We start from the raw sequence: 14,951 nt of genomic DNA on the forward strand, positions 1-14,951 counted from the left end.
AGACCCTGTCTAAGCTGTGTCGCCTGAAGATATATTGCAGGCAGGGATCAAAGTTTTTCCTTAACTATTGGTTCTGAAGTCCAATACTAAACCAACTTTTGCATCAATTAAGAATTCCTAAGAGATCTTCTGCACGGTCTGTTCTTGCACGTTATTTGTAATAACCATTAAGATGGTCATTTCATAAGCATCACATCACTGGCAGATGCGGTGTTACACGTTTTAGTGTTATTACAGTGTATTAGAACACACATACACAGCTAACGTAAATGGCTGAAGGATCACGGAGGTAACTAAAACAGTGTCTAACAGGATGCCTTTTAAACAGAGACTGTAATGTCAGAGCAACATGATAATGCTTTATATTAATTAATACAGCACCCCAATCCCCAACCCAAAGTAACCCTAGAGAAGGACTGCCGTTGGCTTGTCACACCACGCTGAACTAGCAAAAGCATATGCTGATAAATCAACGGTCCACTACAACACATATCTATAATTCATGAAGGAGAGTAAGAATTTAATTTGTACCAGGCTTCTCTGTAGATGAAAGACCCTATGGGAATTACTGGATACCCAGAGTTTCTATTTAATGTGTAGCAGATGAATAACAAGGGGACAAAAGGAATTGATTTTCAACCTTTGAAAGTTTCTCAGGAAAAGAGGGACAAAGGGAAGTTTTCTACCCTTTACCTCCTAACTTCCATTGTTTAATTAAACTAGATATGAATTCAATTTTATTGGCATCTTGTGGCTAAGACATTTAAGGACTTTGTTTTGTGTTTTTTTAAAAGAACATTTTATTACCATCTTTTGGACAGAATTTGTCCTGCCCTATTCAAGTTAGTGATACTGTGAGGCACAGTTGTTACCATCATTAAAACATTATCACTTTCATATAAACATTTTAGGGCTGTTATGCATTATAAGAATATTTTATAGGTCACTAAATTCTGAAGATAAATATCTTAGAGAAATTGAAAATTAAGTCTTTATATTTGGCTAACAGTGCTATCTCTTTAGTATCTATAATCTTTGTACCTTTATATCTAATATCCAGAAGAATATATGAACTTGACACCGGTATTTAGCATTATAAAAATCAGGTATATCAAGCAGTAGCTATAGATAGTAGATAGGATGAAATAACCTAGATATGAGTGATCTTCTAAAGTAACTTTTCTTTCTTTTTGGATGTCTTGAGAAACTGATTTTTAATATAGTACTACCCTAGTCTTCAGTGACATTTCTCAAGGATTTTAAAGTAGACTATGCTAGTAGACTTCCCTGGTGGGTCAGAGGTTAAAGTGTCTGCCTGGAATGCGGGAGACCTGGGTTTGATCCCTGGGTTGGGAAGATCCCCTGGAGAAAGAAATGGCAACCCACTCCAGTACTCTTGCCTGGAGAATCCCACGGAGGAAGGAGCCTGGTAGACTGCAGTCCACGGGGTCGCAAAGAGTTGGACACGACTGAGCAACTTCACTTCACTTCACTTCTATGCTAGTAGAAAAGGCTTGGAAGTCAGAGGGCCACATTTAATTTCTGGCTCCATAATTCTGTTATTTTGAAAAAAAAAAAAAAAACACTAAACCTCTAAAAGCTTTGGATTTGTCATCTCATGTGGTGGCTACAACTGTGAGACAATCATTTTTAATCACATTGCAGGTGAAGAGGCTCACTTGGCTAGTTGGCAGGATCCTCACTGGGGCTCTCAGCATACCACCCTCCTTACTTTGTTTCAGAACAATGAAATAAGGATTGTGAAGGTATATTTGGGATACAGATAAAGAAAGGCAATTTTAATCAGATTTACTACTGTTATTCTTAAACCACAAGACCACTTTCAAGACTTGTGGGGGGTTGACCTCTTGAGGCATCAAGCCTCTTCTCAGCAAAAGTAATATAGACGTTTCCTAAGATGGAAGAGAGATTTCATTTGAATGAAGCCCAGACTCCTTCAGACTTGCACACATACACACACACACCCCAAATATACACACAAAGTGTTTAACCAAGGACTTGACAAAAAAAACGGGGAGGGGGGGGAGGTTAATCTATTAGTCATAAATTAATGCTGCTAATTCCCCTGAGGAATAATGGTGTCTGAGAACAATCTAAGTTGTATCATTTGCTCAATCTTAGCTTGAATTTGTAAGTAAATACTTTTCTTCCCTCTCAGGAACAGTTTACTTTTCATTTAAGATTGAGTACACAATTTGGAATCCAGCAATTATTTTCCTGCACCCTATTCTTTCCTCACATTAAAGAATGTACACCTTTTAGAAGAAATGACCTGATAAAAGTCACCCCAGCAGTGATGCTTAGAAGTCACTTCAAGTCTAGAAAATCGTAGGCCCTTTCGGAACAGAGCCAGAACAGCTCTGGTTTCCTTGGGCTTGAATAGAGTTCCCTTTCCTACTCCAACCTTACCATGGTTGGCCCCAGGATAGGGGACTCTGTTAGGTTAGGACGTCATGGCCCAGCTGATCTGCAGAGAAAGCAGTGTAGATGCTACTCAGAATTCTTACCTATATTTTTATATTCAGAGAGATTTCTTGAGTTTTAGCCATTTGACCTCAAATAAGATCCACATCCCCTTCATGGATCAGAGCCTTGACATGGCAAAAGGGCTTGTGTCACTCAGTGAAGCTAAGAGCTATGCTGTGAAGGGCCTCCCAAGATGGACGGGTCCTAGTGAAGAGTTCTGACATGGTCCACTGGAGAAAGAAACAGCAACCCAGTCCAGTATTCTTGCCTAGAAAACACCATGGAGTATATGAAAAGGCAGAAAGATATAGTACTGGAAGATGAGCCCTCCAGGTCATAAGGTGTCCAATCTGCTACTGGGGAAGAGCAGAGAGCAATTACTAATAGCTCCAGTAAGAGTGACGCAGCTGGGCCAGGGTGGAAATGACCCTCAGCTGTGGATGTGTCGGGTGGGGAAAATAAAGTCTGATGCTGTAAAAAACAATTTTGCATAGGAATCTGGAATGTTTTGTCCATGAGTCAAGGTAAATTGGATGTGGCTAAGCAGAAGATGGCAAGACAGAACCTCAAATCTTAGGAGTAGATGAACTAAAATGAGCAAATTTAATTCTGATGACCGTTATATCTACTACTGTGAGCAAGAACCCCTGAAAAGAAATGGAGTAGCCTTCAAGGTCAATGAAAGAGTCCAAAATGCAATACTTGGGCACAGTCTCTAAAAGGACAAAATGATCTCGGTTACTTTCCAAGGCAAACCATTCAACATCACAGTAATCCAAGTCTGTACCCCAACCACTGATGCCAGAGAAACTAAAGTTGACTGATTTCTGTGAAGACCTACAACACAGCAAAAAATGATGTCCTTTTTGTCATAGGGGATTGAAATGCAAAAGTCAGAAGTCGAGAGGTAGCCTTAATAATAGGCAAGTTTGGCATTACTTTGCCAACAAAGGTCTGTCTAGTCAAGGCTATGGTTTTTTCAGTGTTCATGTATGGATATAAGAGTTGGACTGTAAAGAAAGCTGAGTGCCAAAGAATTGATGCTTTTGATCTGTGGTATTGGAGAAGACTCTTGAGAGTCCCTTGGACTGCAAAGAGATCCAACCAGTCCTTTCTAAAGGAGATCGGCCCTGGGTGTTCTTTGGAAGGAATGAGGCTAAAGCTGAAACTCCAGTACTTTGGCCACCTCATGTGAAGAGTTGACTCATTGGAAAAGACTGATGCAGGAAGGGATTGGAGGCAGGAGGAGAAGGGGATGGCAGAGGATGAGATGGCTGGATGGCATCACTGGCTTGATGTACTTGAGTTTGAGTGAGCTCCAGGAGTTGGTGATGGACAGGGAGGCCTGGCGTGTTGCAATTCATGGGGTCGCAAAGAGTCAGACATGACTGAGCGACTGAACTGAACTGAACTTGGCCTTGGAGTACAAAGTGAAACAGGGCAAAGGCTAACAGAGTTTTGTCAAGAGAACATGTTAGTCATAGCAAACACCCTTTTCCAACAGCACAATTTGACTCTACACATGGACCTCACCAGATGGTCAATACCAAAATTAGATTGATTATGTTCTTTGCAGCCAAAGATGGAGAAGCTCTATAGAGTGAGCAAAATTAAGACCTGGAGCTGACTGTGGCTCAGATCCTGAGCCCTTACTACAAAATTCAGGCTTAAATTGAAGTAAGGAAAACCATCAGGTCATTCAGATATGACCTAAATCAAATCCTTTTTGATTATACAGGGTAGGTGATGAATAATTCAGGGGATTAGATCTGGTAGACAGAATGTCTGAAGAACTATGGACAGAGGTTCATTAAACTGTTCAGGAGGCAGTGACCAAAATTATCCCAAAGAAAAAGAAATGCAAGAAGGCAAAGTGATTGTCTGAGGAGGCTTAATCATAACTGAGGAAAGAAGAGAAGCAAAAGGCACAGGAGAAAGGGGAAGATATACTGAACTGAATGCAGAGTTCCAGAGAATAGCAAGGAGAGATAAGAAGGCCTTTTTAAAATGAACAATGCAAAGAAATAGAGGAAAGCAACAGACTGGGCAAGACTAGAGAACTCTTCAAGAAAATTGGAGATATCAAGGGAACATTTCGTGCAAGGATGGGCATTACAAAAGACAGAAACTGTAAGGAGCTAACAGAAGCAGAAGAGATTAAGAAGAGGTGGCAAGAATACATAGTGGAACTATACAAGAAAGGTCTCAATGATCCAGATAATCACGATGGTGTGATCACTCAACTAGAGCCAGACCTCCTGGAGTGTGAAGTCAAGTGGGCCTTAGAAAGCATCACTACAAACAAAGCTAGTGAAGGTGATGAAATTCCAGCTGAGGTATTTCAAATCCTAAAAGTTGATGCTGCGAAAGTGCTGCACTCACTCAGTACGTCAACAAATGTGAAAAACTCAGCAGTGGCCACAAGACTGGAAGAGGTCAGTTTTCATTCCAGTCCCAAAGAAGGGCAATGCCAAAGAATGTTCAAGCTACTGTACAATTATGCTCATTTTACATGCTATCAAGGTCATGCTTAAAATCCTTTAAGCTAGGCTTTGGCAATATGTCAACTGAGAATTTCCAGATGTACAGACTGGGTTTCAAAGAGGCAAAGGAACTGGGAATCAAATTGCCAACCTTGGCTGGATCATGGAGAGAGCAAGTGAGTTCCAGAGAAACATCTACTTCTGCTTTATTGACTGTGTGAAAGCCTTTCATGTGTGGATCACAACAACTGGTGGAAAATTCTTAGAGAGATGGGAATATCAGACCACTTTACCTGTCTTCTGAGAAACCTGTATGCGGGTAAAGAAGCAACAGTTAGAACCTTACATAGAACAACTGACTGGTTCAGAGTTGGGAAAGGAGTACGTCAAGGCTGTATATTGTCACCCTACTCATTTAAATTCTATGCAGAGTACATCATGCGAAATGCTTGGCTGGATGAAGCACAAACTGGAATCAAGATGGCCAGGAGAAATATCAACAACCTCAGATATACAGATGATACCACTGTAATGACAGAAAGTGAAAAGGAACTAAAGAGCCTCTTGATGAAGGTGAGAGAGTGAAAAAGCTGGCTTGAAACGCGCCATTTAAAAAATGAAGGTCATGGCATGTAGTCCCACCACGTCTTGGCAAATAGAAGAGGGGAAAGTGGAAGCAGTAACAGATTTTATTTTCATGGGCTCCAAAATCACTGCAGATGGTGACTGCATCCATGAAATTAAGACACGTGCTGCTTGGAAAGCTGTGACCAACCTAGATAGCATATTAAAAAGCAGGTTCATATAGTCAAAGACAGAGTTTTTCCAGTAGTCATGTACAGATGTGAGAGTTGGAGCATATAGAATTGAGCACCGAAGAATTGACGCTTTTGAATTGTAGTGCTGGGAAAAACTCTTGAAAGTTCCTTGGTCTGCAAGGAGATCAAAGCAGTCAATCTTATAGGAAATCAACCCTAAATATTTATTAGAAAGACTATTCCTGAAGCTTAACTGCAGTACTTTGGCCACCTGATATGAGGAGTCAACTCATTGGAAAATACCCTGATGCTGGGAAAGCTTGAAGTCAAAAGGAGAGGAGGACAGCAGACAATGAGATGGTTGGATAGTATCACGGACTCAATGGACATGAATTTGAGCAAGTCCTGTGAGGTAGTGGAGCACAGAGGAACCTGGCGTCCTACAGTCCATGGGGTCACAAAGAATTGGACACAACTTAGAGACTGAACAACAGCAACAAAGGTCCATATAGCACAATGCTCCAGAAATTTTCTGAATTGTTCTTTATTTGTTGAAATGAATAATTGGTCTAGCCATCATAGCAATTGATTGAAATTTGTATATAGTCCCATTAAGGTAGGATCCATTGATTTTTCAATCTGTACCCAGAAATGAATGGATATTCTTTTAAAAACTCATGTTTGTGACCTGTTATTTGATACATATTGCTCTAAATTATATTCATTTATGTGTTTATTCTGTCAATAACAAATTACTGAGCTTTTATTATATGGCAGGGATAGCACCAGGCAATGAAGGTACACAGGTCCCTACCTTTGTGTTCACTATAATTCATTAGAAGACTCAGATCACTAAATTATGAGTCTTCATGGACTTTAGTGCAAAGGCTTCTGGAAAGAAGTTTTGTTTCATCTGATACTTAAGGACAAGTCAGCAGCTATTCTGTAGCTACCCTCCACACACTATCCACGCCACCCCCATATTGCCTCATCCATTCTCTAATTTCACTTTGGTTTATAGACTAGTAATAGTTATCACCAACCACATGAAAGTTACTGGACTGCTTAGGGAGACACAAGCAAATGACATTTTTTGTACTTTATCTCTTTAAGTGTATTACATGTTTCATCAAGAATGTAAAGCCAGAATTAGCATAAAATCAAAAGAAAGGAAATTCATTGAGTCTGGTCATCTTCAACTGTTTTTTTTTATATTCACTTCTAGTTCCTGTCTGTAAACATATATAGTCTTTTTTTTTCCAGTGAATATTGTTAGATTAGAACTATTTCAAAAGGGACATGCTGCAGCTTTTCTTTGAAATCCATAACTTTTTCTGATTCAGGGATTCAAAGGACATGACTGGAATTGAGCCTCAAAGAGAGAGTCAATAATTGTGCTATTCCAGTAGTTAGTTTTGTGTTGAAGCTATTAAAGTGCTATTTCACCACAGACTGAAGCAGTCTTTATTCATATTCCTAGGTAGGTGCAGAAATACACACGCTTATATTGGGTGGTTTTGTGGCCCTTAAGTAGAAACACTGATTGAACCTTCAGACTTGGTTTCCAGAACTTTCTGAGCCCTAATATTGTAAATCAGTAAATCTGAGAGGTTCATCTTTATTACCCCCTCTAGAATTCATGGAGCCATTCCCAGTGGATCTTGAGCAGTGTGGCCCAGCCTCTGGGAATGGTCCCAGTGGACTCTAGCATGTAGCCACCACGAAGTCTCCCAACATGGCTCCTGGAAAAACCCTCACAATCTAATCAGCCCTGTTGATCCCCAGAAGAATCTGGAGCTTTCAGAGTAGGAGCTGATTCTATGTTAACTCAAGATTTTTGCTTATCTGTTTAATTTACTAAAAGGCCGGCTGTCTGAATCCATAGATGTTCATGGTGTAGTGGCTGGTCCATTGGGCCCAGAATGATCTGGAGTGATTCATCTCTTGGAACTTTGGTTTTCTCATCTGTAAAACTGGGATAATGTTTCTGTGACTTATCTAGGAAAGTGGATAATAGGTACAAGTAAGATAAGTAGAAATATTTTTTTATAAAATTCACCTTACAAACGAACAGTGTGAATATGTAAGAGAGAGACAAAAAAAATCAATTAAAAAGCTATTGTAACAGGAAGAGCAGGGAAGGAATTTCAATAATAACTGTGAGACTGGAAAGGAAGGGAGATCAGGGGAGAAGCAAGATCTGTGGGGTTTGGCTCTGAGAGGTTGTTGGGGAGTTTCCAATGAGATGACAAAGTCTTGGGCCTGATTGTTGCCAGTAACTGAAAAGGACCACGCCAGGGAGTCGAATTTAGGGATTACTGACTCAGATAACAGGGGAGCATCCCGGTAGTGCTACAGAACAGGCATTTGAAAGGAAGAGAAGCTCACGAAAGAAATAAAGCCTGGAAGATGATTTAAGAGTCATTTTCTTACAACTAATAGTTAAAACCATGACTGAAAGGGAACGCATAGGGAGGAAAGTATATTTCTTTTCTTTATGCCAACTTCCCTCCTTGCCAAATATTTAGAGGGACATAAAAAAATAGAAGACAGAGAGGTTATAGTATAAGAAAAATAGTTTTTGTTATCTCAAACCCAAAGTTAGGGAGACATGCCACAAGGAAAATTGTTTTTTAATTAAAAAAATTTTTTTTTGTCTGTGCCACATGGTGTGTGGAATCTTGGTTCCCCAACCAAGGATGGAACCCAGGCTTCCTGCTTTGGGAGCATGGAGTCTTATTCACTGGACTGCAAGAAAGTCCCAGTGATGGATATTATCTTTAAAAAGGAGGAATGGGGAAATGGTCAGTAGTAAATCTTCAGAAGATCTGAGGGCAGCGAGGAAGGAGAAAAAGTAAGTGGCCACTAATGACATATTAGTGGAAGTAAGGACATGTTCTGTCTGTGTAGCTGTCAGTGTCCCTCAAGGGGAGGCACAGGACCATGAGCTTTCTGATTGTAAAGATTGTGCCGTGCAAAGATGTATGTAGTCTCATTTGCTTTCAACCAGTGCCAAAAGGAGGAGGTGGTATTAGTTCCTGCCATTTATTCAGGATCCAGTGAGCATCTGGACCCCTTAGTTAGCACTGATATAATCCTGAATAATCCTATAGTTATCCTTCCTACTTTATAGGTACTGCCACTCTAGGAGGTTAAGTACTTTGCTTGTGGTTCTAAAGCCACTAAGTGATATAGCTAGAAGTGAAAAACCAAGAAGGAACGACTCTGAAGCCACTCAAAATTGGAAGCCATTTCCATTACATACCATGATAATACTTTTTCTTTGGTTGCAACTTCCTGGTCCAACGTCTGTCAACGTTTACGGTTGCAGTGCCCTTCTAACATTATTCCTGCCAAAACAGGTTATGAGAAAGATCTGCAATGGACAAAGTGTGGCATTTTAGAAAGAGTGGTTTGCAGTCCAAAGGCATGATGAATTAAACGTTGCCTGTGTAATTTCATAGATATGGAAGTTATTTGCTGTAAAAAGTTACTTACATTTTGGAAATTTCAGTTATAATCTATTCTGCTTTATTCTTTGGCCATCACTTGTGTGCAAGGTTTTTTTGTTTTTGTTTTTTTTTTTAAAGAATTATAGGTGGATAAGAGCGCAGAAACTTCTTAGGAGAAAATGTTTTGTTTCTTGTAAAAGGAATTTCCAATGGTAAGAACCAGAAAAGCTATTATGTTGCTAGTAGGACAGAAAGACCATTCTCTCTGTATCTAAAACAACCAGATGAAGGAAATAATTTTGTTCATAGGAACAAAAAGATTGTTGATATGAGACAAGTGTCAGTAGTCTTTGACGTGCAGCAATGGCACCAAGGGCTTCAGTCTATCATTTCCATGTCGGTATGTAGCGTCAGTACGTTTATAAAGGGAGGGCTGTGTTCTGCCTCCTATTCTTCATCTGAGTCCTAGCCTAGCTTTGGAAAATGGCTGATTCTCATGATAGGGAGGAAAAATATTCCTTATGAAAAAAGAATAATATCACAAATAAAGGAAGACTATAAACTGCCATGGACTTTGGGAACAAAATTTGCTATGAAATGGTATTTTTGAGATGTCTATACTGTTGTGCTAATTGTCACCAGAATCATTGCTTAAAAGACTGAAAGCAAAGCTCATCTATCTGAAAAATCAATGAAGAAAACAAGCAACCATTAGGAAGTACTAGCTTGAATATGAAAAGCACAAATTGAAAAATGTAAAGTTAGATGAAGCCATTGACCACCTTAACACCCTGCCTTTATGAATATACCCCTGGGTATCATACACAATTTGCAGTTTTCCACCTTTGTGAATGACAGAAAGCTTAGAAACTAAAAATGATTCAAATTTGATATAAGATTCTGCACTCATAAGTACTGATAAGATCCATGGTTCCCAGAAGTGATGGTTGAGGGACCAGGTGCCCCTGGTCAGGCATCAGTCTTAGAGGTATGGATTGCTGCTGTTGCTGCTGCTGCTGCTAAGTCGCTTGAGTCGTGTCCGACTCTGTGCGACCCCATAGACGGCAGCCCACCAGTCTCTGCCACCCCTGGGATTCTCCAGGCAAGAACACTGGAGAATGCAAGAAAGTGAAAAGTGAAAGTGAAGTCGCTCAATCGTGTCCGACTCTTCGCGACCCCATGGACTGTAGCCCACCAGGCTCCTCTGCCCATGGGATTTTCCAGGCAAGAGTACTGAAGTGGGTTGCCATTGCCTTCTCCAACAGGTATGGATTAGCTAACAGGAAATTTGGTAGAGCCACCCAGAAGGAATTAGTGGAAATTGCTTTGCTTGTTTTCTAATAACTTTATTTTAAAAATATTTTTTATTTATTTGACTGTGCTGAGTCTTAGTTGCAGCACACGGATTTTCAGTTTTCACTGTGGCATGCAAAAACTCTTTGTTCTCAGCAGGCGGTAGGGAACTCTATTTCATGTGGGATCCAGTTCCCTGACCAGGGATTGAACCTGGCCCCCTGCATTGGGAGCACATAGTCTTAGCCAGTGGACCGCCAGGGGAGTCCCTCTAATGAACTTTTAAAAAGGCATCTGCACTTTGGAGTTTTCCATTTGTTGAACACTTGAGCTAAATTTCCCTACACATTCATTGCAGTGCATTTTCAAGAGCAATAAAAAATAGGCAGGTTTTGTGTTTTTTTTTTTCCACCAGCTTATTTGAATTACTCTTTTTTGCACCTTTCTAAAGTCATAAGTTGTTTTTTGTCTCAGTAGTGGGTGGTAAATGAATGGGATTGAACAACTTCAGAATGGGACTGGAGGTAAAAACTAGAGCCCTTGAATCCTGGATTAGAATCCAGAGATGCTCAGCAAAAAAGTCTTGTTTCCCAGCAGCTTTATAATCCAAAACATCTGTTTCTATATTTGGCATTGTTCCACTTTTTTATTCTTAAAATTGTTCCCATCTTTCAAAACACTTTAAAAAATAAAGAAGTCCCCATTCTGTCTCCTCTTTCCATTCCCCCACACATGCATTTGTAATTACCTGGTTTAGTCTGTGTGTTTAATCAACTTAAATTGAGACAGTTACCTACATCTGATTTCAATCTGAAGGAGCCATTGAGAACCAGGCAGTTACTGCCTTGTGTCTGCCAAGATGTGACTCTGCCAGGAAACGGATAGGACTTATACCAGGGTATTTCCTAAAGAAGCCACTTGACTCAGATTAGATGTTTAATTTCCTTAAAATATTGTTTTGGGTCTCAGTCTGGGTTCTCTAGTTGGGATTTTCTGATGTAAGTTAGGAATTTCACTTATTTCTGAGTTTGTTCCAGGATCCAGCTGGCATTATGCGAAATGCCTAAAGCTCAAGGAAGTAAACCACCCTGAGTGCTGAGTGTCATACCTCGCTGCTCTGGAGGATGGACAGGCCCATGTTTGTTCAGGTCTTTGTGGCACCATAGTCCATGCGATAAGATTGAGTTAATTTTCAGAAAGAAGGGCTTCTGGTTATGGTCATGAAGCCTCTGATCAGAGGTACATATTTTTTGAGATATTTTCCCAGGAAAATTAAACTGCAGTAGAAAAAAATTACTTTGTTCTGGTATTGACTGTTAATTGTAATTCCATTTTTATTTATAACATTAGCATAGAAATCAAACTTCTAGATTTCCTTAGATATGTTCACTTGCAACACCTTCTACTGGCCAGACTTTGAGATCTTAAAGTTTTTATTTTTTCCTCTTCATCGGGCTGTCATTTCTGAGTGGTAAAGAAATATGAACACAGGACTGAGCTCTTTATAAAAGTTTTATGCTATCGTTCTTGAGTTTATAGGCTTCAAGGACTTGAAAGACTCTAAGAGCCCTTTATTTGTTAGCCAAATTAGGACGAATGCTAAAATTTCCTTAGCATATTTTGCACAGTGGTAAAAGCATACAGTCCAGGGTGATGAGCTGACATTCCACTGGGGCATTTTTAACAGGCTTATGAGCCCACCTGAACCCAAACCACCAGCATGCTGAAAGCAAAAATAATCGCAGGAAGCACAGTGGGGAGATTTTTTCATATCCACATAGATCGGGGCTTTAAAAAGCTATATTTTAATTGTGATAACAGCCACATGCTTTCAGCTGGTTGGGGTTACCAGATTACAGTCAGAGGTTTGTTTGGCAAGAAAATAAAACCAAGGAAGATAAAGAATAAAATGACGAACGGTACAGAGCTAAGATTGCTTGATACAACATTGCACAATGGATGGTCTTGCCAAAGGAGGCACAAACATTTCAAGGAGGCTTCCTGAGTTTCCCCCCCTCCTAGAAGGGCCCTTATGGCACTGTCATCGTCAGTGTGGTTCCCGAAGCTCCCTCATTTCCCAGGATCTTCCCAGGCAGGGGCTTTTCTGTCTCTAGTGAGCCTGTGCCCAGCTTCATGGTGTGTTTATCTCAGAGGCAGCCTCATTTCTGCTTTTCTCACTTCTTGGAAAACACCCGTGGAGACTGGCAGTATTCTTGCTAGGGTGCTAGAACTCACTAGAGTTTTCAGTTTCCTCTGCTTTTCTGACTCCTCAGAGCTGCTGAGGTACAAATGAGCTTCAAAGGAACTCCATCAGCCGGAAAGCAGTATATGAAAATTGAAATGTTGTTTACCCAGTTTTAGTATTTCTGGTTTTTCAAAGCCAAATTAGGTGATCTGATTTATTGATTTCACAAATATTTATTGAGCACCTACTATATATATATATATATATATATCAGGTACTGGGTGCTTAGAATATATCAGAGAAAAAACAAACCAAGGATCCAATCTTGAGGGAGCTGAAGTTACAGGGGATTGTTTTGAGACTTTCCTACCATTTGGTTTTCAGGTACAGTAAATAACTAATTGCAGTGGGGGAGAACTGAATGCGTGCCCCAATCTTTCTGGTCTGTGCTGGAGCAGGGAATAAAATTCTCTGTCTAGTCCATTATATTCCTTTGAATCTAATAGTTCAGTTCGGTTGCTTAGTTGAGTCCAACTCTTTGCAACCCCATGGACTGCAGCACGCCAGACCTCCCTGTCCATCACCAACTCCCAGAGCTTGCTCAAACTCATGTCCATCAAGTCAGTGATGTCATCCAACCATCTCATCTTCTGTCGTCCCCAGATCATTCTCATAGTTCCTTTGTGGTTCCTGTTACTGTCTAGAAAGAAGCTTCTCCAGGACTGGTGTCTTTGTATCTTTCCATGGTGGTATTCTCATTAGGAGAGGAAAAAATTCAGTTGTACCAATTGTTAGTATGGATGAACAGAAAATTTATATGTGAGGATACTAAACCTAACAAGAAGGAATTTTACAGTGAAAATGGGAAAGAGTTTCAACCAGTTTGTGTAGCTGTCTTAAGAGTTTTTGAAGTCTGGGCAGTCACCACACCAAAGCCAACATCTCCAGTGTGTTCAGTGTGTGTACAAATACACACATGGATTTTTCATTCTCACCGTTCTTAAAAGTAAGGGGTGGGGGCATTCCTGCCTAGTTTCTTTCTCAGAGTTTGACCTGGTCCAGGTACTAATTGGAGATGTCACCCTTTTCTGCCTCCTCCCATAGAGTTGCTGGAATTGCGGCCGTAAAGCCAGCGAGACCTGCAGTGGCTGTAACACAGCCCGATACTGTGGCTCCTTTTGCCAGCACAAAGACTGGGAGAAGCACCACCACATCTGTGGACAGACCCTGCAGGCCCAGCAGCAGGGGGACACACCTGCCGTCAGCTCCTCCGTCACGCCCAACAGTGGGGCCGGGAGCCCCATGGACACACCACCAGCGGCCACCCCCAGGTCGACCACCCCAGGGACCCCTTCCACCATAGAGACGACACCTCGCTAGACGTGCACTCAGAACTGTCGGAGGAAAGACAACACAACCAACACGAAACCAATTCCTCATCCTCAGATGCTCAAAGTTGTTTTTTTTTCCTTTTTTTGTTTTGTTTTGTTTTGTTTGTTTATAGACGAACTATCCTGTTTCAGTACTTTCAGCAAGAGAGAACCTAACTGTATCTTGAGGCGATCGTAAAACAGAAGGCCAGTAACGGGTCATAATGACTTATTGTGGATAACAAAGATTTCTTTTCCTTAGAGAACTGAAAAGAGAGCAGAGAATATAACATGAAATGATAGATTTGACCTCCTCCCTGTTATTTTCCAGTAGCTGGGATTTTAAACTAGATGACCTCATTAACCGATGCTTTACCAAACAGCAAACCAAGAGATTGCTAATTGCTGTTGAAAGCAAAAATGCTAATATTAAGTCACAATGTTCTTTATATCCAATAACGGAAAAAAAAAAAAGAGGAAAACCCTCAAGGGCATGAGCATTGGCTACAGCAGTAGACATTTTAACAAGAAGATGAATGGCGTCCGTGGGTTGCTAACTGAACTTTGAAGACCCGCTACATAACGCGCAGATGTGTAGCATATTGGAAGGAGACACAAATGTTCGGGGTTTTTTTCCTGTTTCTGAAAAGAAATAATAATATCCAGGTCAACAGAAGGAAAGATGAAAGATGATTTTGCAGTGGGATATGTGAACACAACAGCAAGAAAAAAATGCCATAACACAAAAGGCTCCTTTATATATATATATATTTTTATATATATATATATATAAGTATATATACACACACACACAGAAGTCAGAGACTCAGCCTGCAGTTATTAGCACCCTGGCAGCTTTGACACCAGCCAGCTGCTCTAAACAACCCTCAACGTTTCTTCACTTTTGCAAGGTTCCACAGAGC

At 40.5% G+C, this 14,951-nt stretch overlaps 1 protein-coding gene across 1 annotated transcript in view; it reads left to right on the forward strand.

The window, feature by feature from the left end:
* Window positions 1-14,038, forward strand: part of RUNX1T1 (RUNX1 partner transcriptional co-repressor 1) — a 150,201-nt gene extending 136,163 nt beyond the window's left edge. Inside the window, 1 exon segment of the mRNA XM_052651782.1 lies at window positions 13,763-14,038. Within this exon segment, the coding sequence (XP_052507742.1) occupies window positions 13,763-14,038 (276 nt within the window).
* The last annotated feature ends 913 nt before the right edge of the window (window positions 14,039-14,951 follow it).

This window comes from Budorcas taxicolor, chromosome 14, assembly GCF_023091745.1.
Source record: "Budorcas taxicolor isolate Tak-1 chromosome 14, Takin1.1, whole genome shotgun sequence".
Taxonomy (NCBI): Eukaryota; Metazoa; Chordata; class Mammalia; order Artiodactyla; family Bovidae; genus Budorcas; species Budorcas taxicolor.